Here is a 23,050-nt window from a genome sequence, read left to right as displayed (position 1 = left end):
TGACCACAGAGAAGAGTTTATGGCGGTAAGAACTCACTCCTTGAATGGAAATCTCTCTCAAGTACCGCCTTTTTCTCAACACATCTTGGATAAATGCGAGAAAAATAATATCCAAACCTCCAACAAGGTAAGAGTGACGATGGATGATAGCTTAGCTAATAGAAACCTGTATTTAGCCACGTACAATGTAAGAACGTTATCGAGTGAAGGAAGTGTGCTTGCATTAGAGAATGAACTAGAAAGTATCAAATGGGATTTAGTAGGACTTAGCGAAGTAAGACGAAAACAGGAAAACCAAATAATCCTAAAAAGTGGTAACTGTCTCTACTGGAGAGGGCTACCAAATGGTAGAATAGGAGGAGTAGGGTTTCTTATCAATAAGAGAATAGAAAGAAATATTATAGAAATAAACGACATATCGGAACGTATATGCTATGTAGTATTAAGAATCTCGAGCAGGTACACTTGTCAAATCTTCCAAGTGTACGCCCCCACATCTAGCCACCCAGACGAGGAAATAGAAGACTTCTACGAAAAACTACAGGGCGCATACGATAATAGCCGCCACCACTTTAAAATAATCATGGGCGACTTTAACGCAAAAATAGGACAAAAGGCAAACACAGAAAGAGCAGTAGGCAATTTTGGTACCGGCCAAAGAAACGACAGAGGCGATCGCCTCATAGAATTCGCAGAACACAACAGGCTCTTCATCACTAATTCATTTTTCAGGAAAAACACCAACAATAAGTGGACTTGGGAGAGTCCTAAAGGAGACAGAAACGAGATCGATTTCATCCTAACAAATGCCCTGCACTCCGTTAAAGACGTTAGTGTTTTAAGTAAAGTAGATATAGGCAGCGATCACAGATTAGTCCGTGCCAAGATGGCCATTAATATAAATTGCGAACGTAGGAAATTAATAAAAGGATGCAGTAACTCTCCAGATTTCGCTCAACTAAGGTCTAGGAAAAAGGAATTCGAACTCGAACTTGGAAATCGATACGGGAAATTAAACCCAGAAGCAGACATCGAGGAATTGAACACTGTAATTAGTTCGGTTCTAACCTCAACAGGTAAGAAATTAGGTGGTTTCAGGAAACAGATTAAATTAAGCAAAATTTCAGCGGAAACAAAAAACCTAATTAAGCATAAAAGGAATTTAGATAGGGATAATAATAAGCAAGAATACAATCTAGTAAATAAGGAAATTAAGAAGAGAATAGTCAGGGATGTCAGGGATTTTAACAGCAAGCTAATAGAAAATACCATTAAGAATAACCGTAGCCTGAAAAAGTGCAAACAGGATCTTTTCTTAGGCAAAAACCAAATGATCGCAATCAGATCAGAGAGCGGAGTAATAATTAGGAATAGAGAAGAAATCATAGACAGAGTTTACACGTTCTATGCAAAACTATACGAGAACGACAACGGCCAATTCCCCACTCTGGAATCGACACACGGCCAAAGGGTTCCTGCAGTATTGCCTAGCGAAGTAGAGGCCGCGCTAAAAACTGCAAAGAATGGTAAAACCCCAGGGGAAGATAATATTCCCATCGACTTACTAAAATGTGGCGGCCCCCCCCTAATTAATATCTTAGCTAGGCTTTTCAGCAAATGCATCCAGAACCAAGCTATACCAGAAGGATGGAATAACGCAACTATCATTTTAATACACAAAAAAGGCGACAAAAGCGATATCAAGAACTACCGACCCATTAGTCTACTCTCAGCGGTCTACAAGCTCTTCACGAAGGTTATTACAGAAAGGCTGAAGAATATCCTCGACGAGAACCAACCTATAGAGCAGGCAGGGTTTAGGGCAAATTTCAGCACAATGGACCACCTCCAAGTAGTTGGCGAACTAATCGAGCGCGCCAACGAATATCAACGGCCACTGTGCCTAGGTTTCGTCGATTATGAGAAAGCCTTCGATACAGTTAGTCATAATGCAGTACTTAACGCTCTAAAAACACAGGGAGTGCCGGAACCCTATGTGGGACTGTTAGCTACAATATATAAGAATGCCACAGCTTCAGTTAAAATTTTTTCAGGTACAGATAGATTTAGCATAGGAAAAGGAGTAAGACAAGGAGATACAATCTCGCCCAAGTTATTCAATGCGGTGCTTGAGGGAGTTTTCAGGAAATTGGATTGGGATACAGCCGGAGTAAGCATCAATGGTCGCTTTTTGAGTCACCTTCGGTTCGCAGACGATATAGTTTTAGTAGCTCGTGATTCAGCTGACCTACTTATCAGACTAACACAGCTGGACAGGGAAAGTAGAAAAGTAGGATTAAAAATTAACGTAGATAAGACTAAACTAATGTTCAATAGTTATTGCATGCCTGATAGCATCCCCTTAGATGATAAACCAGTAGAAGTAGTAAATAATTATTTATATTTAGGTCAAATAATTGACATGTCTGGTAGTAAAAATGAAGAGATAAAGAGACGTATGAAATTGGGGTGGAGTGCATTTGGACGGATGAATGCTGTTTTTAAATCAAAAATGCCACTCTGCCTGAAGAAAAGGATCTTTGATCAATGCGTTTTGCCAGTGATGACGTATGGATGTGAAACTTGGACACTGAACGCCAAGATGCAAAATAAAATCCAATGCACTCAAAGAAGTATGGAACGCTGTATGCTTGGCATAACGAGGAAAGACAGGAAGCGGAACACGTGGGTGAGAAATATGACAAGGGTAGTGGACATAGTGGATAGAGTGAAGAGATTGAAATGGCAATGGGCGGGTCACGTAGCTAGGAGGATGGACGAAAGGTGGACAAAAGAAGTGCTTGAATGGTACCCGAGAGAAGGCAAAAGAGTAAAAGGAAGACCGCAAGGAAGATGGGTGAACGAAATTAGGAAAATGTGCGGAATGAGATGGATGAGTGTTGCGCAAAACAGAGACGAGTGGAAGCGTGTTGGAGAGGCCTTCATCCAGCAGTGGATGGCGAATGGCTGTAAATGATGATATAAAACCGAAACGGTGTATGTGATTCGTTTCAGATTGACCGTCGTGAAAGTCGTTTCTGATTAGCTGGACTGGTCAAAGACTTTTGTGATTGATCGCTCGTTAAATAATATATTTCTTTTCGATTCAAATAAATTCAATAAAAAACAGATGAAGACTTTTTCATGGTTTTCATTTGATTTCCATTTACCGAGCGAAGCTGGGTAACACCACTAGTATTCATATAATTATCAACATTGCTTCACCTGTATGGAATAACGCCTCGAATACTTGCCTTACCAAGCTCTAAGTAATACAAAATAAATCACTAAATATAATTTATTATACACCCATATATACTAACTTGAAAAACTGCATCCCATATATAATATTCCGTTTATTACAGACATTAATAACAAACTAACCAGTAGAATCACTAATAACCATACTAACACACTTGTGAAGAGTCTCGGTGATTACAACAAAATGTCTATACCCTTCAGATATAAACACAGATTACCTAAACACAATCTGCTTTAGGTCATTGACTTAAGAGAGTCTTTAATATTATGTATTAGATGTATTATGAGCATTTATAAGAATTGTAAATAGGTTTTTGAGCTCTCTTTCCTATTATGCTGTACATTAACATTAGAATAATATTGTTGCGTAGGGGTGGGTGGAGGATCCAAGTAAAAGGCCAACAGTCGTTTCACAGCATTTATTGATGATTAAGGAGATACACGCACTGGTAGTGCTCAGTCCAGAATGACATGATATCGCCTACGTACCGCCTTATAAAGGATAGATCTCTCAGGACGTCTAATCTGTTTACCTGTTGTATAGTCACGTATTCGGATATGTATTTCCACGACATTGGGTCTCCCCGTACCGATTCTGAGAAAGGACTAATAACGGTCATTGTTTAGCCTAAATGCACTTAGAGTCCAGATATAATCCTGGAAGTAAGTGCAAGCACTTAGTTAATCCGATAACAGATATCCGTTGGTCTAAGTGCAAGCACTTAGTTAATCCGTTAACAGATAACCCTTGAACGGTCACATAGTCTCTGGGATTCTATTCGCTTAATCCGCGGCGTACGTAACAATATAATACTATAATTACTAACCAAATTAATTAAAATTGTAAAATAGAAAATTATCAGTAGATCAGTAGCTATTAAAATTGATATAATATGTATTGTGAATATAATTTCGTACAGCTCTGGTCTCCAACCAACTTAGATATATTAGATCTCGCAATTTGTTCCCTCCTCCTGCTACACTTACCAACATGATGATCACCCGTGGCTATAAAATTATTAATTACAAGATTTGAAAATACACATAAATTGACAGTTCAAGTGAGAATGTTTTCGTTTTAATTTTGTCGGTGTTTGTTAACATGCAAGACAATGGTCCGAGGCACAATTAGGGCTTTCCTCCTCGGAATTCCCTCCCCCTTATTGGGGGGTTAAAGCCGACCACAAACGGCACAATAACAACTTTGGGGCCTATTTGAACATCACTGATCGAGCGGGAGGGTTCTCTTTGTTCAATACCGGTGGCTGCGAACGTGCTTTTGAAAATCGGAGCTTTCGCCGACGAAAGCTCCTTTGTTCGCCGCGTGAACCAATTCCGACAAATCGCCTTCGGAAGGGTGTGGCAGGATTTCATCGAAAGTAATAAGAGTTAAATCTTTTAACTCGTTACCGATAGTTACTAAGCTTTCTAGGTTTAAAAGTATTCTTACGACGAAGACACAACAAGTCACAAAGACAACTGTGTCGAAGTACTGAAGTACACAAGTCTCTTGAGAAGTATACAAACTTTCCGCAGTCTGAGTCGTAGTGGAGACGCAGTAATTTGTTTTAATTCTGTTTAAAAACATTCACAGTGCTGAGAATATTTCAAAATTACTCGTGAGAATAAAACAGATCTATTACGCTAAATTAAATACTGCAATGTTTAAATATAAATTTTCCATACATATCATTATTGCTTTATGCTTAAGGTTATTTATATATTATTTTTAAACTGAGATTGACACATAAAACCCTCAAAATGAGGCCATAATTTACGATACATACTGACAAATGCACCCATTGGTCAGAATGTATCGTCGTTGCTCTAATTGGTCAAACGTTTTAGTCCACGCGGACAACTTCACAGTGATTGGTTGTGCGCCTCGTTCGCGTGTATTTATTTTATTAAACATCTCTAGGCACAACATATACTCCTGGCATTCTAAAATGTGCTTTTTTGAAATCTCCACACTGGCTGACGCATCTGCCACATACCCACTGTTTGAGATTGAAGAACCCTGAAATTCTAATCTCTCTCTCTCTCTCTCTCTCTCTCTCTCTCTCTCTCTCTCTCTCTCTCTCTCTCTCTCTCTCTCTCTCTCTCTTTGTCTTGCATTTATTGTAATTTATAATACACTTAACTTTATTGCTCCATTAAGGTGCGTGCCGACGACTGCCGTGTGTATGAGTGGGTCTCTAGTGACTGATTTTACGTGTCCAACTGACTGTTCGTGAGCATTGCAATTTATAGAGCATTACAGTGAATGGAAGCGGAAATAAGTCATAACAGTTATAAACACAAGTCTGTCCACCCACATACATACATACATCGCATCTGTTTATATATTTTATTATTATATGTTAGACCGACAACCAAATAACTTAAAATTAATATCCACAAATTTTAACTTAGAACTGCAAAATTTGATATACTATTTCACATTACCCTAAGTTAAACCATACATATATTGGTATAAATTTTGGAAGGGATCAAAGCTCGTGAAAGGAGGTGTTCTCAACTTTCAACCAGCCAGTATTAAAAATAATATTTTCACCCAGAATATTAAATAGAATCAATACCCTTCTTATACAACGATATATTTTAATTTCAAGACCATGACTTCTGAATATTAATATACCTACGTTGTATTTTATATATGTATGTGGGTACTTTCGATAAGCCTCAGGCCCAACCAAACCATATTGGATCTTCTGACCTCAATGTTATCAATCAAAACATCTCACCTACCCACACCGAAATAGCTTTCGAGAAGAGCTTAGTATTGTATTATGTATATAAGGATTTATTTTTTTTTTGAAAAGACAATCACGCCCATCCCCTTTCCAACCCCATTCCAGTTTCATCTCGGGTGTTTTCATTAAGACTACCCTCTCTAGATCGTAGGCGCTTCACTTTTTAATAAAATTGAATAACGCCGAGACCCTAATTTACGAGTCGAACTTCCGAAGAATGCAAAACAGAACGGGGAGTGAAAGTCTCACACCTTTATAAAAGGGGAACTTTTATTTCCCGATCGAAAATTACTTTTATATGCACACATAAATTATATTTTACAATCCAAAAATTTCTTCGCAAAATTCTTAAACTATTTACTCTCCCTTATAATATGGTATATGGTATAAGAAAATATGGTACATTTCTATACAACATCTATGTAATTGCAATGAGAACCACAAGTTGTCGTATACATATATGGAATTATAATTTCAGTGACGTTTCAGTGAAATCATAACCAGTCACACTTTCACTGGATATCGTCCAGTGAGATCATATCCAATTACATTTTCACCCCTTTGGTGAAGTTATAATTTTTGACAGTTGGATGATAGTGCGTCGCCAACACGAATCGCGCCACCCCAGCTGAACTCACGCTCACACGCCCTCCCCGCAACCCCGCTCCTATCCATTCCAACACTCCTCATATTCCAATATCTGTTTCGATTTTTTTCGATGGCTTTTTTTGATGCCACATGTATGAGGCTGGATGAGGAAACAAACACTTCATTATAACTTGCAGCCAACACTTATTTATCTATGGTTATGTTAGGTTAGGTTAAGTTAGAGTTGGTTTTATTTATTTCGGGTTATGTTAGGTTAGGTTCAGTTAAGGTTGCTTTAATTTATTTATTTTATTTTAAAAGTAAAATCAAAATAGACAAATAATATATTACACTAGTGTTGTGCCCGTTGATCCCAACGGGTGGTTTCGAAGAGAAATTGAAACACGAATAAAAATAAAGTTATATGTTATATATAATATAATATATATGTAAGTATAATGTAAGGTAATTTATAGACGACGCGCACGTAATATTAATCGTAATAAAAAGTGGCACATTATACACGATGAATGCGTGTAATAATAATGAATGAATGCGTGTGTGTGTGTGCACCTCTAGAATCCAGAATCGAAATCGAAACGGCTGGTTTCGGAAAGAAATTGATGCACGAATTAGAAATTACGAATTACGAAGTGATACGTTCTGTGCATCACCAACGCCACCAGCGCCTCCGACGCCCTGGGGGCTTCACCCCAGTGCCCCCAACGCCTCCGACACCCTAAGAGCTTCGCCCTCAAACGTCTCCGACGCGCCCGGCGCAAATGCGAGTGACGCTCGACACCCCCCCCCCCCTCCCCCACTTCCCCACTACCACGCTTCCCGGCGCACACTGGTTTAAATTGATAATCTATGTGTGCAAAAGTCCAAAATGGAGTAGATGTCAATCCCAATTTTTTTTGCATTTCTCAGTATAGAATAAACAGGTGGTTCCTAAGAAAGCATACTTTTTATGTTTTCTCAATAAATAAAATATGTACATATCGCTTACAAAAAAATTTTTTGTGACGGCAATATTTGTCACCTGAATTAGTCTCGTTTTAAAGGTTTAATTGAACGCACTGTTTTCAAAGTTCTTATGTGTATTTTTTGTTATAAAACTATGGAGTTTTCATCTACAGGTATGTACTATTTAATTGCATAACTTTAGTTTAATATTAATAACTATTTAGTAGTGTTATTTTTAATACAAACTAAGAGAGTCATTTTTTTCAATAATTATAGATATTTTGTATTGTATTGGGCCAAAACTTTTTATATACGCATATGTTTGGGCTGGCATATTTTTATATCTTAACTATACATTGAAGTATACAACCCATATAAAATTATTTTAAAAAAAATTGCAACTTTGTAAAATATTGAATTTACTGAGCTGCTCTGCCATTATATTGTACATATGTACATATGTACATCTGTTTTTATATATATTATTACAAAAGACCAATTATAGATTTCCGCTGGTGGAAATAAAGTAAAGGGTAAACATACTCGTAGTCACACATAAAATTTGGAAATTAACATAAGAAAAACAGAGAACTTGAACAAAAAATGTCTTGACTATTGCTCGCCTTGCTTGCTTATGCGTATTATCAAAAATATCAAGGTTATAGTCGCTCGCTAATTGATTAAAGTTTTTATTTGATTTAAGATTCGGTTATAAGAGTTGGTTTTATTTTTTAAAGATTAGGTTGTTACGGTTGGTAGTACGTTGTAATTCGAATTCGTACGCTGTAATTCGAATTAAAAATTCACTGACATTGAAAAGTGAATTTGTAATTCTATTTATATATCCGTACTCACTACTTGAGTCAGTGAAATTATAATTCCACTGACAATAACACTGTAACGTATACATATGTACTTATGTATACCTACATAAAGTACAGTCATCATTAGCTTGTTTTAAAGTTCTTATCTGGTTTGAATCAAAAATTCTTCAGCTTATCTTGAGGATTACAACGAAAGGTTTAAGCTTAGTGTGGTTAGGAGAGGGGGATGGGGGTGAGAAATGGAAAAGCATGATGAGGGGGTTTTCTCGCGTGTTCTTCACCCACCCTTGTCTGATCTGCTCTTCACCACCATAAATCCGACCCCACTCGCGGGATTGCGGAAGAAAGATAATAGACTACGGTCTACTTTATGGCAAGACCCATGCAATTATTGGGCCTAAGGAACACCCTCACCTGCTCTCAAAAAGTACGAAAAAAATCGTAAATTTCCGGTCATATCTTTCATATAATAGCTCCACTCTTACGTGCAATTAGGTATCGCTATCTTGATTTTTTTATTTTTTACTAATTACGATTTTTCCACAAAGTCCGTTCGGATTTAGATACGTTTAATTGGACACTTACAGGTGTAATAGAGCGTTAATTCATTTTTATGTGACACTTTTACATTGCTATCTTGCTTGAGCGTTCGATTCAATCGCTCAATAGTTTAAGTGCCTGAATAAATCAACCCATTTAGTTTTATAACGTTGATTAAAATTCCGCTTTATCTTGAATATTGAAGAACTATTTCATAAATAGTAACTAGCCATATATGTATGTATGTATATTAGGACAACCTAGTATTACTCAGCGAGTATTTATTAAATATAAACATACATGTGTACATATGTATTTAATAATAGCTGGCATTGCCCGGCAAAGACAAAAACCCGTCTAAGGTCTAATTTAGTGTACCATGAGATATTATACAAAATTTTAAAGTGCTATTTTTGAATAATTTGGATTTAAACACAAACTTTTTAAATAATACTTTTAATTACTAAACTTGTTTCAGTTCTTTTCTATTTCATTTCGTTTTTAGTCCCTGTTTGTACAAACATTTGAAGTCATCGCTTATTATACATATATAATACTAGTGGTTTTACCCGGCTTCGCTCAGTATTTGTAATATAATATAAACCGCTTAAACATGGCTAATCTAATAGTGAAAATTCATTTTTTTTATTTAATTTATTTGAATCGAACGACCAATCAGAAATGAATTACATACTCACACAACGAATAGTTTTTTATATACAAGGGAACCGGAACTAAAAAATAATCCTGATCCGGAACTGAAAAAAGAATCGGGATCAGGAACTGAAACAGGAATCGAGATCCGGAACTGAAAAACGTATCTAGATCCTGAACTAAAAAAGGAATCGTGAACCGAAAATGAAACAGAAATCCGGATCCGGAACTAAAAAACGAATCCGGATCTGAAAATGAAAAGGAATGCGGAACTGTAACTGAAAAAGAGGAATCTGTAAGCGGAACTGAAAAAGAAATCTGGATCTGGAAATGAAAAAAGAATCCGGAACTGGAACTGAAAAAGTAATCCGGAAACGGAACCGAAATCTAAAACGGAAACGAAATCGATATCGAGTCGTCGTCATAGAAAATTAGATTTTTTCGATAACGTCACGGATTCTACCACCCAAACCCTACATACTTACATATATACATATGTACATACAAAGTCTCTTTCGAAATTATATTATTAGATTAATTGGATTATTTTATTAAGTACTTGTGGTTTTACCCGGCTTCGCTCGGTATTTGTAATATAAACCGCTTAAACATAACTAATCTAATAATTTATTTGAATAGTTTAATTTTATATAAATTTATTTGAATAGTTTAATTTTATATAAATTTATTTGAATATTCATCGGTTTTTTTTTTTAATAAATTGACTGTCACGAACAAACAAACATATATATTAAGTCTCTTTCGAAATTATGTGTATACCAGAATCCGACGGCCCCCCCGGCACCCTCCGGGGCCTTCGTCTTAGGTGCCGTCGCCCCCTGGGCCTTCACCCCCGAGGCCTTCGCCCCCGGGGACTTCGACTCCGGGCCCTTCACCCCCGGGGCCTTCGAATCATTTGAATCGAAAAAAAAGAAATCGAATGTGTTGTTTTCAACCAACAAACCAATGTTATATATATTTACATTGGTAGTTCGGTAGTGGTAGCTGGTGACTTTAATGCCAAACATCCGTTATGGAGTTGCGTAAACACTGACCAACAAGGCACAACTTTTTTTAAATACATTCAACTAACAGATACAATCTTACTTCATCCGGATACATACACACACTATCCCACAAATAACTCACAACCATCCACACTAGATCTTGTCCTCGTCAAGAACTGCCCAAAAATATCGACACCAAATGCCCTTCAAACCCTGTCGTCTGATCATCTCCCGATAATCTTCTCAATCGACGGGAAACCCGAGGAAATCATCAAGCATAGTTGGGATTACGGGAGAGCTAACTGGCGAGAGTTCAAGTCGTACATAAATGACCAAACCATTCTAACTTCTACCACACTCACAAACAAAACCGAAATCGACAGCTCCATAATACACCTAATGGAATCAATAACTCGATCCAAACACCTTCACATACCTAAGACACAATACATTGAACACAAATTAGAGATAACTGACTTTGTTGCAAATCTAATTAAAAGTAAAAATAAACTCCGTAAAATTTGGCAAACATCAAAAAATCCAGCATTGAAAACATTAATTAATAAGCTCACATATCAAATTAAAATTAGAATCAAAGAAATCAAAAATGAAGCTTGGTCTAAAAAATTACAAAAATTGAGCTCAGTTGATGGCTCTCTATGGAAATTAGCTAAAGCGATTCGCAGGACAAAAAACTCGATTCCTCCATTAGATGATGCAGGAATCTCAGTGACGCGTGATTGCGACAAAGCAGAACTATTATCAAAATCCTTCCAAAAACATCACACACTCACACAACATTACAATCACATACCAACGCATAATAAAGTCAACCGGTCCATTAAAATCATCACAAAAACTCCCACTAACAGTACTAAAAATATAAAATTGGTGCATCCGTGTGAAATCCAAAATATAATACGTAATTTAAAAAATAAAAAGGCACCTGGGCGAGATTCAATAGATAACATCACAATCAAACAACTTCCATTTAAAGCTTTAGTCTCACTATCTAAAATATTCAACGCATGTTTACTCACCGGGTATTTCCCAGAATACTGGAAAACAGCCAACGTAATTCCCATACTTAAGCCCGATAAAAGCTCAAAAAACCCGGCCAATTATCGACCCATTAGCTTACTTTGCACGCTTTCAAAAATTCTGGAAAAAATAATCTACACACGTTTACTTAAAGTCGTAAATAAGAAATTAATAAATGAACAATTTGGATTTCGCACTGGACATTCCACGACCCAACAACTAACAAGACTAACTGAACACGTGACGAAGAACTTTAATATGAAGAGAAGTACCGGAATGGTATGTCTCGACATAGAAAAGGCCTTCGACACGGTTTGGCACGATGGACTCATTCATAAGCTCCTTATTAACAAAATACCAAACTACCTAATTCTCATCATCAAATCGTACTTAACTCGTAGAAAGCTAGTGGTTAGCGTAAATAATGAATTATCGTCTCCAAAAATAATCGCAGCTGGCGTTCCGCAGGGGAGCTTGCTTGGCCCACTCTTGTTCTCCATATATATAAATGACATACCTATTCCAAAAAACTGTCACATAGCCCTATATGCAGATGATACAGCTTGCTTCACAAGTAGCAAAAAACCAGACACTATTCTTAAAAATCTTGAATTTGCAATTAAAACAATGACTGAACACTTCACTAAGTGGAAAATTCAATTTAATCAAACCAAAACAGACGCCATATTCTTTAGTGTTAGAAAACATAAGCCAAGTTCAGATCTGAAAATCCCCTCTGGAGAAAGTCTGAAATGGCAGTCAGTAATAAAATATTTAGGAGTAACGTTTGATAAAAGAATGAGATGGGCACCTCACATTGAGGCAGCGAAATGCAAGGCGATGCGGGGTATATCCTCAATATATCCAATATTTAATCGCCGTAGTTCTTTATCAACGCTAAATAAAATAAAATTATATCGCGCGCTCATATTACCATTATTAACCTATGCTTCACCTGTATGGAATAACGCCTCGAATACTAACCTTTCCAAGCTCCAAGTAATACAAAATAAATCCCTTAAAATAATTTATAATACACCCATATATACTAACCTGAAAAAACTGCATGCTTTATATAATATTCCGTTTGTTACAGACATTACTAACAAACTAACCAGTAGATTCTATGAAAGAAACACTAATAACCATACTAACACACTTGTGAAGAGTCTCGGTGATTACAATAAAATGTCTATACCCTTCAGGTATAAACACAGATTACCTAAACACAATCTGCTTTAGGTCATCGACTTTAGATAGTCTTAAATTAATATTATGTATTAGATGTATTATGAACATTTGTAAGGATTGTAAATAGGTTTTTGAGCTCTTTTTCCTATTATGCTTTAGATTAACATTAGAATAATATAATACTGTGATTACTAACCAAATTAAATTAAAATTGTAAAATAGAAAATGATCAGTAGATCAGTAGCTATTAAAATAGATATAAGATGTATTGTGAACATAATTTCGTAATAATAAAAAGCATTTAAAAATCAAAAAAAATATATATGCATACATATGTATATACAAAGTCTCTTTCGAAATTATATATAAGATGTTTGCAAGCAATTTAAAATTAAAGATAAACATTTTTTTCCTTGAGTTTTATTTTTAAAATAATTAATTTTAACTAAATTGGGCTATTATTTTTAGTATATAATTAAAGCGCAAAGAAATATAATAATTATTTAAAATGATTTTTAGAATTAAAGTGATTTTAAGAATTTTAGGTGATTGTCAGAATTTAAATTAATATATAAAAATTAAATTCGTCAATTCCAATTTATAATATTTCATTGCCCAAGATTTGTTCAGTAAAAGTCACTTGACTGTTCGTTTTTTTTTTCCTCTCTTCATATTTCTCTTTACAAAAATTAAATAACTTTCTCATAATAACGCTTTACATGTTGCCAAAACTTTTTTCCTTTTCAGTAATCTTAATTTGCGTATCCGGAAGTCGCTTTGTGCCAGACTTTTTTTGGGTAAATGCGATAATATAATATAATATACCTACGAAGGTATATTTGCAAAGCGAAGTACGCTTTTTTCGAGTTAATTAACCAAATTCGAAACGAACTTATAAACGAAATACGGAAAACCATACATAAAATATATAGCGAATAAACGAAGCGAGCATTCTTTTTCACGTCAAATTAAAGATCGGGTGCTTTAAAATTTATTATTTGAGAAACGTTTCTAAATAGTCCGATAGAATCGACTCCCTTGAGAATAGTTTGAAAAGGATTTGTAATGTTCTTCAATATTAAAATTGGGTTTTACATAAAGCCGATCATGTACATACTACTTTACGTACGTAAAAGCGGACTATTCAACTATTACATTTGTTATCTATAAGATAATATAAAATATATTTTTCGTTTTCATACAATAAAATCTTTACGATTTTGCCCTATGATATAGTAAAAGTGAAAGCCATTACTCTTCTAGACAAGGTATATTTTTTTTCTGAAGGCCTGTAATTGAAAAGAAAAGAAATTCTATACATTATATCTACGTTTTCGAAATATAGGGTGGAGAATCCGTCATAGAGATATTTATATAATATAATACTTCGTATTTCTTGTTCAGACAAACCTCGCTGCCTATAGTTACATTTCAAATATACACACATATTAAATACTTTTAGTGAAAATTATATTATTATACATACAATATGCCTGATAAATGTTATTAAAATTGGTATCATTGTTACACGCGACAGAAACCAGCTTGCATTGCATTTTGTAAAACGTCACTGTTTCCAGAGATGAGAACGGAATTCTTTATTTTTTTAATAAAAATAAAAAAAATACGATCAGACATTGTATCGAAACAAAACAGAACGAAATGAAATTTAAAAAAAAGGTAAAAAACAACACGGAGGTAATATTTTTCGAGCACAATACGCACAATCCTGGGGGGGATTCCTTAATAACTTAATTCAAACGTCACGGTCAGAATTTTTACATTTCCTACCCTTAATTTCGTAAAAACGACAGTGGGGGAGAAAAAAATTTAACGTCCGTTGTATTATTCAATGGCAATATCGCTTTTACATTTTTTTCGGCAAACAAAAGTATGTATTTCAATTGTTACATATGTATTTGTCAACACGCATCACTACGTTTCAATCGATGAAAACTCAAATTTTTCGCAATAAAAATTCAAAATTCAGAATCACCATCATAATTCAAACCTATTATGAATATGCATATGACAAATTCAATTCATTATCGTACATCTTTGACAGTTAAAACAACGACTTTTCAAGTGCATCTTCAAGCGTGCGCATTTCTAGCAAGTTCGAGCACATTTAATCCGCTCGCTATAAACCCTATTGTCTTGTAACTATCTACAATTACTTCTTATATACATATACACATGTAGATGATTTAAGTTTGTCCTTTTGAGATTATCTGAGAAATCTACGGAATTGATTTTCCTTTTGTGTGGTCGGATGATTGATAGAGCGCGCACCCATACCAGGATTATCCGCTAGAATTTTCATTGCGTGGAAACTCTCATAGGACTCTGTATTTTTTTTTTCTTTTTTCAAGAAACGAAGAGCCTCTTTACTCTACCAAATCCTTCGCAATACCCCTCCTACTCAAATGAAATAAAAGGAACTTTTTTTACGTGTTTCGCTAAACACCTGCAATGAATAATGCGAAATGGCAGAGTTTGGCGCTTTGGCGAAAGTTCAACAGCTTTTTCGTTGGGTTCTTGTTGACACATTTCGGATTTAGCTCGGGTACTACATAGGTACTATACCGGTGGAAGTTTCGTGATTTATTATTTATTCATGAATCTCTTTCTCTCTTCTACAGGGAGGATAAAATAAATACGAATTCAACAAATTAATGTACGCTAAAAATGTTCGTTATACTTATGTGAATGTCACTATTTCATTCGATCTTAACGCAAAAAATTCCTCAAACTTAAAAAAAAGATCAATTATACATATTTAGGATACATTCATCAATTCATCATAGAAATACGGATCACATTCAAATAATTCGAAAGTCATTTTCACAAAAAAAACTGTCACATTACACATGCTGGAGAAATGATACTGAAATAAACTCGGCGACAGAAAGACTTTTCATCTGTCGAATTAAGGGAGAAACTTTTCTCTTTTCCTTTTCATATTGTATTCGTTCCATTGCACACTTACTCCATATCTTTATTTTGAATATTGATGGCATATCTTAACATATGTATCTCAATTCCAGACAGACGTGCATCGAATCAAACGCACACGTCACTGAAATTGATATTTATTTAGAAAAAGGCGTCTAAAATAAATGCATACATACTAAAACTGAACATTCAATTCAATAAAATGAAACATGGCAATGTTGAAATTGAAAAAAAAATGCAGTGTATAACTAATAACCTCTAATAAAAACTTCCTCATAACGGACTTTCAAGCGATCAAAACTTCAATAAATAATGAGCACAGAAACTTTAAAAGAAATCGTAAAATGTATTTATACAAGTTTCTAGCAAAGAAAAATACAGTAACCAGAGACTTCGAGAGACTGATGTGCAGACAAATTTCTAGATCAATGGTTCCAAAAAACTGCCCAGTTTTCGGTGTTTTTTACAAATAAAAAGCCGGTTGACCGGCTTTCACCGGTTTCAGAAAATTAAGATTTTTTTGAAGTTTCAAATTTTTATATGAAAAAAAAATTGTAAATTTATATATATGTAATAATCTTATAAACATTATGAACGTTTATAAGATCATTATTACATATATATAATTATTATTACAAATTGAATATCAAATGGGTTCAATATATATCTTATTAATCATTTTATACATCAACATTAAAAAAGTTTTAGTCCTATAGCATGTTTTTGACTATTTTTGTATTAAACAATAACGACAAGCATCGACATGCAAACGCACATAGGTAAGGCCAACAGGCGACTGCATGACTCTATATCCACGCGGCAAAAGCGACGAAAACAATAGCTTACGAAAATATAGCTGTCTCTTTCTCTCGCATAGATTCATCGATCAACAAGAATATACAAGCGAACAGTCAAAAACATGACTTATCGCTACCGCCTTTAAATCATACTTTGGAACGTAGAAATGTATAAATGTAATTTTTACGATGTACCCCTTTTCCAAATCAAACAAAATCTGTATTAAAATAAATTTGTTGTAGTTCATTCTAGGAATACAAGAAATATAGGGTGTATAGCTTTGAAAACCACATAGTTATTAGGAAAAACATAAAAATTGGGGCACTTGTATACCCTACTTCGGTGAGGGATATCTACATATAATAGAATATAACAATCCCCAGTACTCTAGTAACAATTAATAGAGTTGGAGAATTTCAATTACGCAGGATTACAGCATCAAATCTTCAGGAGCCCCGGTAAATATTAGATATGCCACAAATTTACATGAACACGACACACTATCGATCTCCGACATGGCAAAGTTCACGTATAAAATTGTAGTTATGTAGTTGGGGGATGTTGTCAAATTTCCACCGTTCACTCGCTACATGACGAGAGTGCATGCATGCGAATTTTGCAGGTGCGCCAATTACGGAAATTTGCACGTTGGAAATTGCACGATAGTTGGCCCGTCGTCAAATTAAATTTGCGCGTTCGCCCGTAACGCCATTATTAAAACTCGATCGGGTCTAACGATCTGTTGTAAAACGGCGAAATTATTTCATAATTATATGCAGATTAAAATTCGGATAGCTTACGACTCGAATCGATTTCATTTTTTGCGAATGGCAAATTATATGTAATCATTGGATAGATAAAATGGTGTGATTAATTTTGTTCCAATTATTATTATTCAAGTTTCTAACCTAAGCATTAATAAAATGTATAAAACACACGTCTAATATATAATTTCGAAAGAGACTTTGTATGTATGTAAGTTTTGGTTCGTAGAATCCGTGACGTTAAATTTAATAAAAAAACGAATGAATATTCAAATATACATTTAAACAGATTAGCCATGTTCAAGTGGTTTATATTACAAATACCGGGCGAAGCCGGGTAAAACCGCTTGTACTATGTATGTATATATGTACATATACATATGTACTATTTTTCTTTTTTTTATAGTATTTTTCTGCTTTTACCTTTTATTTCTTTTTAATCTATGAATTATTACTATTATTATTATGATTTTTATTTTTCTCTCTTATTTTCTTATGGAGGCCATTGTGGCGCATTTGATTATTCCAGTAATGATGCCACAATGGTCCAAACTAATGTTTAAATAAATATCATTCTCACTTTATATTCAATGTGAAACTAACAATAGGATTTGAGGATTTTATTTATGCTTTTATTTGATTTGTTTCACCTTATCATCATTTTTACATACCTCCTTCATTATGTATATAGGATCCGGATGTGAAGGATTCCAAGTGAAAAGCGCAGATTCAGTCAGATCTATTTATTATAACCATGTCGTCCGGCTTGTTCTCCAACAAGTGACCATAGCAACACGCATTCGGTCTCTCCCATGCATACCACACACACTTTTATCCCTAGCAATTTGGCCAACCACACATATGGCTAGTTTAAAAATCATCCCTATATGCATTATTTTTCTTTTGTCTTTTTTCGTTTACTTATTTTTATCATGTTTTTCTGCTTTTGCTTTTTTTATTTTTATTTTATGCATGTTATTGTATTTTATTTTTGTGTTCTTCTCTTTTTCAAATGTAGGCCATTGTGGCGCATTAGGTTCTTCCTGTAATGCCACTATGGTCCGAAACTATAAATGAATAATTATATATATTCCACTATTTACATAGGTATATGCATATGTAAATACTTAAAGCTGTTTAGTATGTGACCTTAGAAACTACATTCATAGTAGTCAAATTCAGCGTAGATACTTCAATCCATAATTAGTTATTCTTTCAAGTATAATATATAATCTTTATATGTTTTACCTGCCAAAATTTGTACGATAATTGGATTATTACGCACATTGCGATCGTCCACAAGACAATTTTTGCCATGAAAATCGCGAATACGGAACATTTGGCACTCGAATTCTCGTTAGTATAATGGTTATCGATAGAATGATGGATTTTTCAGCTGCCAGATGTTGCGTTATAGAGATTTTAGTGACTTTTGAGCGAGCGCTTTGTGTGCAATATTCCCCGAACCATTTGTGCATATGTAGACAATTTTGATGCGGGTGACGCCGGGCATCCCGACTAGTAATTTAATTTAAAAAATAATAATTTAAAACTATAGTTTTGTAGTGACATCTATTGAAGTTTTTAAAAAATATTATTAATTACTCAACAAATATAAGTCATACACTTTTTTACCATCTATTGATAATCTTTCGTACTATTAATATAGAGAACATTTTATTTTGAAAACAAATGTATCATCACTACTTATCTTTTGTTTTTTTATTTTTTTTCATTTTAAAAATGTTTTTTTATTATAAAATATAGTTATTATATTTACAATAATTAATATCTAAAGCGTATTCACATAAATGTTTGTAATTGAAGCGTCTGTTTGCTTATTGCGCGTATGAGTATTCGTGAAATACTTCAATAAAATATGCATAGCTCGCTTTAATTTTACAAAATTTCACATATATAATACTTTTTCAAAATGTATTTTCTACAAAGTATAGGAAGAATATTGTCAATCTACACATATCACTTCGTTCGTCTTTAAATCATCGATATTCGTTTGTTATCATCTGACGATTCGAAGCCCGACGACTCTGGCGAACAGCTTCCAGAATCCAAAGGATCTGGCGTAGTGCAATTCGAAGGCTCGTCCTTAACCGACATATCACGTTTCATTGACTTTGACGACGACGGTTTCTGCTCATCAGGCGAAGTCTGAAAGTCTGGAGTTCTGATCTTCGAGTGATTCGTCAGCTGACCTAGCGACCCTTTGAATAGCGCTTGATTGATTAGATTCTCGGCGTAAAGTCTCTGGTCTGGATACATCTTGCGAAGTTTCGACGCTACAATAGAACCTATCGATGGTTTTTCCCCACTTCCTTGAGAAAATGGCTCCTGTTTAGAAGACTTTGAACTCTTCAATTTTGCCTTCAACGCTGGTAGTTCCAAAGCAGGATCCAGAATGTCCTGAAAAAATCTTTATCACTATCAATACTTGAATTTCCATCGAAAGCACAGTTGAAACTTACCATTTCTGGAGCAGTGCCCAGCGGATCTTCATCGTTATCTTCCAGTCCGCGTAAGAATTTGAACGCATTCCAGTACCTCCATCTGGGTTCTCTCACATCTTCTGGATTGCCGGAGCGTCTGCTATTGATGATCCTTGCTTTTTCCCGCCTGCAGGATGACGTCAGTGATTTGAGCTTCCTCCTGCACGTGTCGATCTCGATATTTGCTTCGGCCGAGACCAGTCTCCAGGCTTCTTCTTTAACTTGTCTGTTGTGGAAGCCAAAGAGGTGAGGATTCCAGAGCACGCCTTGCTTCTTGAAAGCATTGATGACCCTCATTGTCTCCTCGTAGGTCAAATCCAGGTTCACAGGTTCGGAAGAGGCCATCGCAGGGCAAACGTCCACGAGCAACAGACAGACAGAAAATCCATACGCTATACCCAACAGACAGTTTCGCGTATCTGATATATGTATTGTCATCTCGCTTGCTCTCGTGTGAATTGACGATGTGCGAGTAGTTCTGTTTCACTCTTGTTCGCGAACAGGAAAGAGACGCCAGAATGACTATTGTGTGTGTACGACTACCGTCCTGGCTAAGAGCAAAGATTCTAAAATTGTTTCGTCTACATTTCTTATTTATAAACCAAATACAAAATTACAAAATAGTACATATCTGTTGTTGATAAATATATATTTACACAATTGTGCTACATCCTTGAAAATATAAATGTACATTAATTTTTCAAAAAAATAAAAAAAACTCAATAATTATGATCAAATAACGATTTGGAGTCAAATTTAGATTTTGAAATTAAATATTTATTGGAAAAAGTAATAAATATTAATAAAAAGTATTATTACAAATTCCAATATTTTTACTCGACTTTTGTATTTAGACCAGTATGCAAACCCCTCATTAGTTTATTTTCATAATATTATACATAGATGTCTCAATAATATTTAATTGAAATATTTTGATCAAAAAATTTAAATTCATACATACGGCTTCGTTCGGTATTCGTAATGTAAAACACTTAAACATGGTTAATCTAATAGTAAATTTTTACCTACCTACCTACATATAAATAATATAAAACAGCAATAATTTTGATTTATTACATTTAAATTAAATTAATTTATTAAAATTAAATTTATTTTCAATAGATGGTTGGGTATTTTCCAAAAGGAAGTGTTGATACAGACAATATATATACAGGTTTTTTCTTGATTTTACCGCCCAAACCTTAAACACATACTTATGTACATTAAACATTACAAAGTCTCTTTCGAAATTATATATTAGATATTAGATTCTAACTTACATATTAGATATTAGATATAGATATGTACGTACATATGTATATATTTTTGAATAATATTTTTACGTTCAAACAAATATTATTAAATGACCACAAACGCTATTGAGTAATTTTTTTTTTTTTTCATAAAAAAATACATTATATAAAGTCCCATTCTGGCCCTTTCTAATCTATCACTCACCTACGCGTCCCTAATTAGATCCCTTCTCTTCATTCCACCACTTCCTCTACAGTTGGCATTGCAAAGAGCTTTAGTTTCAAACATAACGGCATATTGTATCTTAAAATCATGATCATTCTTCCAAAAGTAAATTCATCATTTTATTCGTAACCAGTCATTTTTGCATTTTTATATCAACCAGCAGAATAGAAAAGTGGTTAACCTACGTATAATGCTTTGAACAGAGTGGTCACGGGCTCAAATCCCACTGGTTTCTGCTGACCAGACCATGGATTTGTGACTCCAGGTCGATCGTTTCCCATCAGAGTTTGCCAATTTATCTGATTTTCATTGAAACAGTTCCAACAAATTGGCAACCTTACCCATTTTCTCGCAAAATCTCGAATTTCAGCAATCTCGAATTTCACCGAATTGTATAAAATGCTGCAAATTTACAAATTTAGGCAAAGATGTCTCTGTGGATATTAATTGATATGTATTTATGTGCGTACTTTGTACTGTAGCATACGCTTAAAAGAGCCGCCGTTATAATTGGTTTTTGAGGATTAACTCCAGGCTTAAGTGTAAGTCAGTTAACAATGGAGACCCCCCCAATTGACTAAGTGGTCGGTAACGGCACTCGGTCGCTTCCCACTAGAGTTCTCAGAACTGACAGCGCGAAAGCGTGGGACTGAGTCCCTTGGACCGTAGGACTGAATATCCGTGTACGTGCCTAAAAAATGGGAGTCGGAAGTAAACGGAAGTCGAAGATGCAGTGAGCGACCTGCCCTTTATAAACAAGTACTTGGATAGAGCACTGGCAGTGCGTGGTTCTCCTTAATTACCCAATAAATGCTGTGAAGCGACACTGGCCTTTTATTTGGATCCTCCACCCACCCCTACGCAACAATACTAATAATATTTTAATGAATTGTACAATGTTTCTGGCCAGGAAGGCGCATTGGGGTTACCTGTTAGGACTTCCAGGTATAAATTAAAAAAAAAATTGTATAGATTGTTTGTTATAATGCGGCGTACTGAAAATGTATAAGTTTATTTAATTAAATAAAGTTAAAGACATTTATGTTTGTATTACTTACGACACTTTCTTTATACATCGCCATTGAACAATGATTGTGATGATGTCATAAAACTGAGTGACATTTCTTCAAACTTATACGACATTCTAATCAGTTTTATGTTTAACCTATGCTTCACCTGTATGGAATAACGCCTCGAATACTAACCTTTCTAAGCTCCAAGTAATACAAAATCCATCCCTAAAAATTATGTATAATACACCCATATATACTAACTTGAAAAAACTGCATGCCATATATAATATTCCGTTTGTTACAGACATTATTAACAAACTGACCAGAAGATTCTATGACAGAATCACTAATAACCATACTAACACACTTGTGAAGACTCTCGGTGATTACAACAAAATATCTATACCCTTCAGGTATAAACACAGATTACCCAAATACAATCTGCTTTAAATCGTCGACTTTAGAGAGTCTTTAATTAATAATATGTATTAGATGTATTATGAGCATTTATAAGAATTGTAAATAGATTTTTGAGCTCTTTTTCCTATTATGCTGTACATTAATATTAGAATAATATAATACTATGATTACAAACAAAATTAAATTAAAATTGTAAAATAGAAAATGATCAGTAGATGAGTAGCTATTAAAATAGATATAAGATGTATTGTGAACATAATTTCGTAATAATAAAAAGCATTTAAAAATC

At 34.6% G+C, this 23,050-nt stretch overlaps 1 protein-coding gene across 1 annotated transcript; it reads right to left on the bottom strand.

Moving 5' to 3' along the window:
- Positions 1–19,219: 19,219 nt before the first annotated feature.
- LOC143910713 (uncharacterized) lies at positions 19,220–20,417 on the bottom strand. Its single transcript, XM_077429303.1, has 2 exons — positions 19,829–20,417; positions 19,220–19,766 (listed from the first exon to the last, which is right to left on the bottom strand). The coding sequence occupies exons 1-2, from the start codon at positions 20,285–20,287 to the stop codon at positions 19,341–19,343; spliced, it is 885 nt and encodes a 294-aa protein (XP_077285429.1). The 5' UTR covers positions 20,288–20,417; the 3' UTR covers positions 19,220–19,340.
- Between the last annotated feature and the right edge of the window lie 2,633 nt (positions 20,418–23,050).

This window comes from Arctopsyche grandis, chromosome 4, assembly GCF_051622035.1.
Source record: "Arctopsyche grandis isolate Sample6627 chromosome 4, ASM5162203v2, whole genome shotgun sequence".
Classification (NCBI taxonomy): Eukaryota; Metazoa; Arthropoda; class Insecta; order Trichoptera; family Hydropsychidae; genus Arctopsyche; species Arctopsyche grandis.
The sequence above is the reverse complement of the archived record's forward strand: the minus strand, read 5'-3'. Positions and strand labels throughout refer to the sequence as shown.

Excerpts from the sequence above, each read along its gene's own strand:
- LOC143910713 (XM_077429303.1), bottom strand. The coding sequence starts at position 20,287 with ATGACAATACATATATCAGATACGCGAAACTGTCTGTTGGGTATAGCG. Across the intron at positions 19,767-19,828 it reads TGGGCACTGCTCCAGAAATG|GACATTCTGGATCCTGCTTT; the intron begins GTAAGTTTCAAC and ends AGATTTTTTCAG.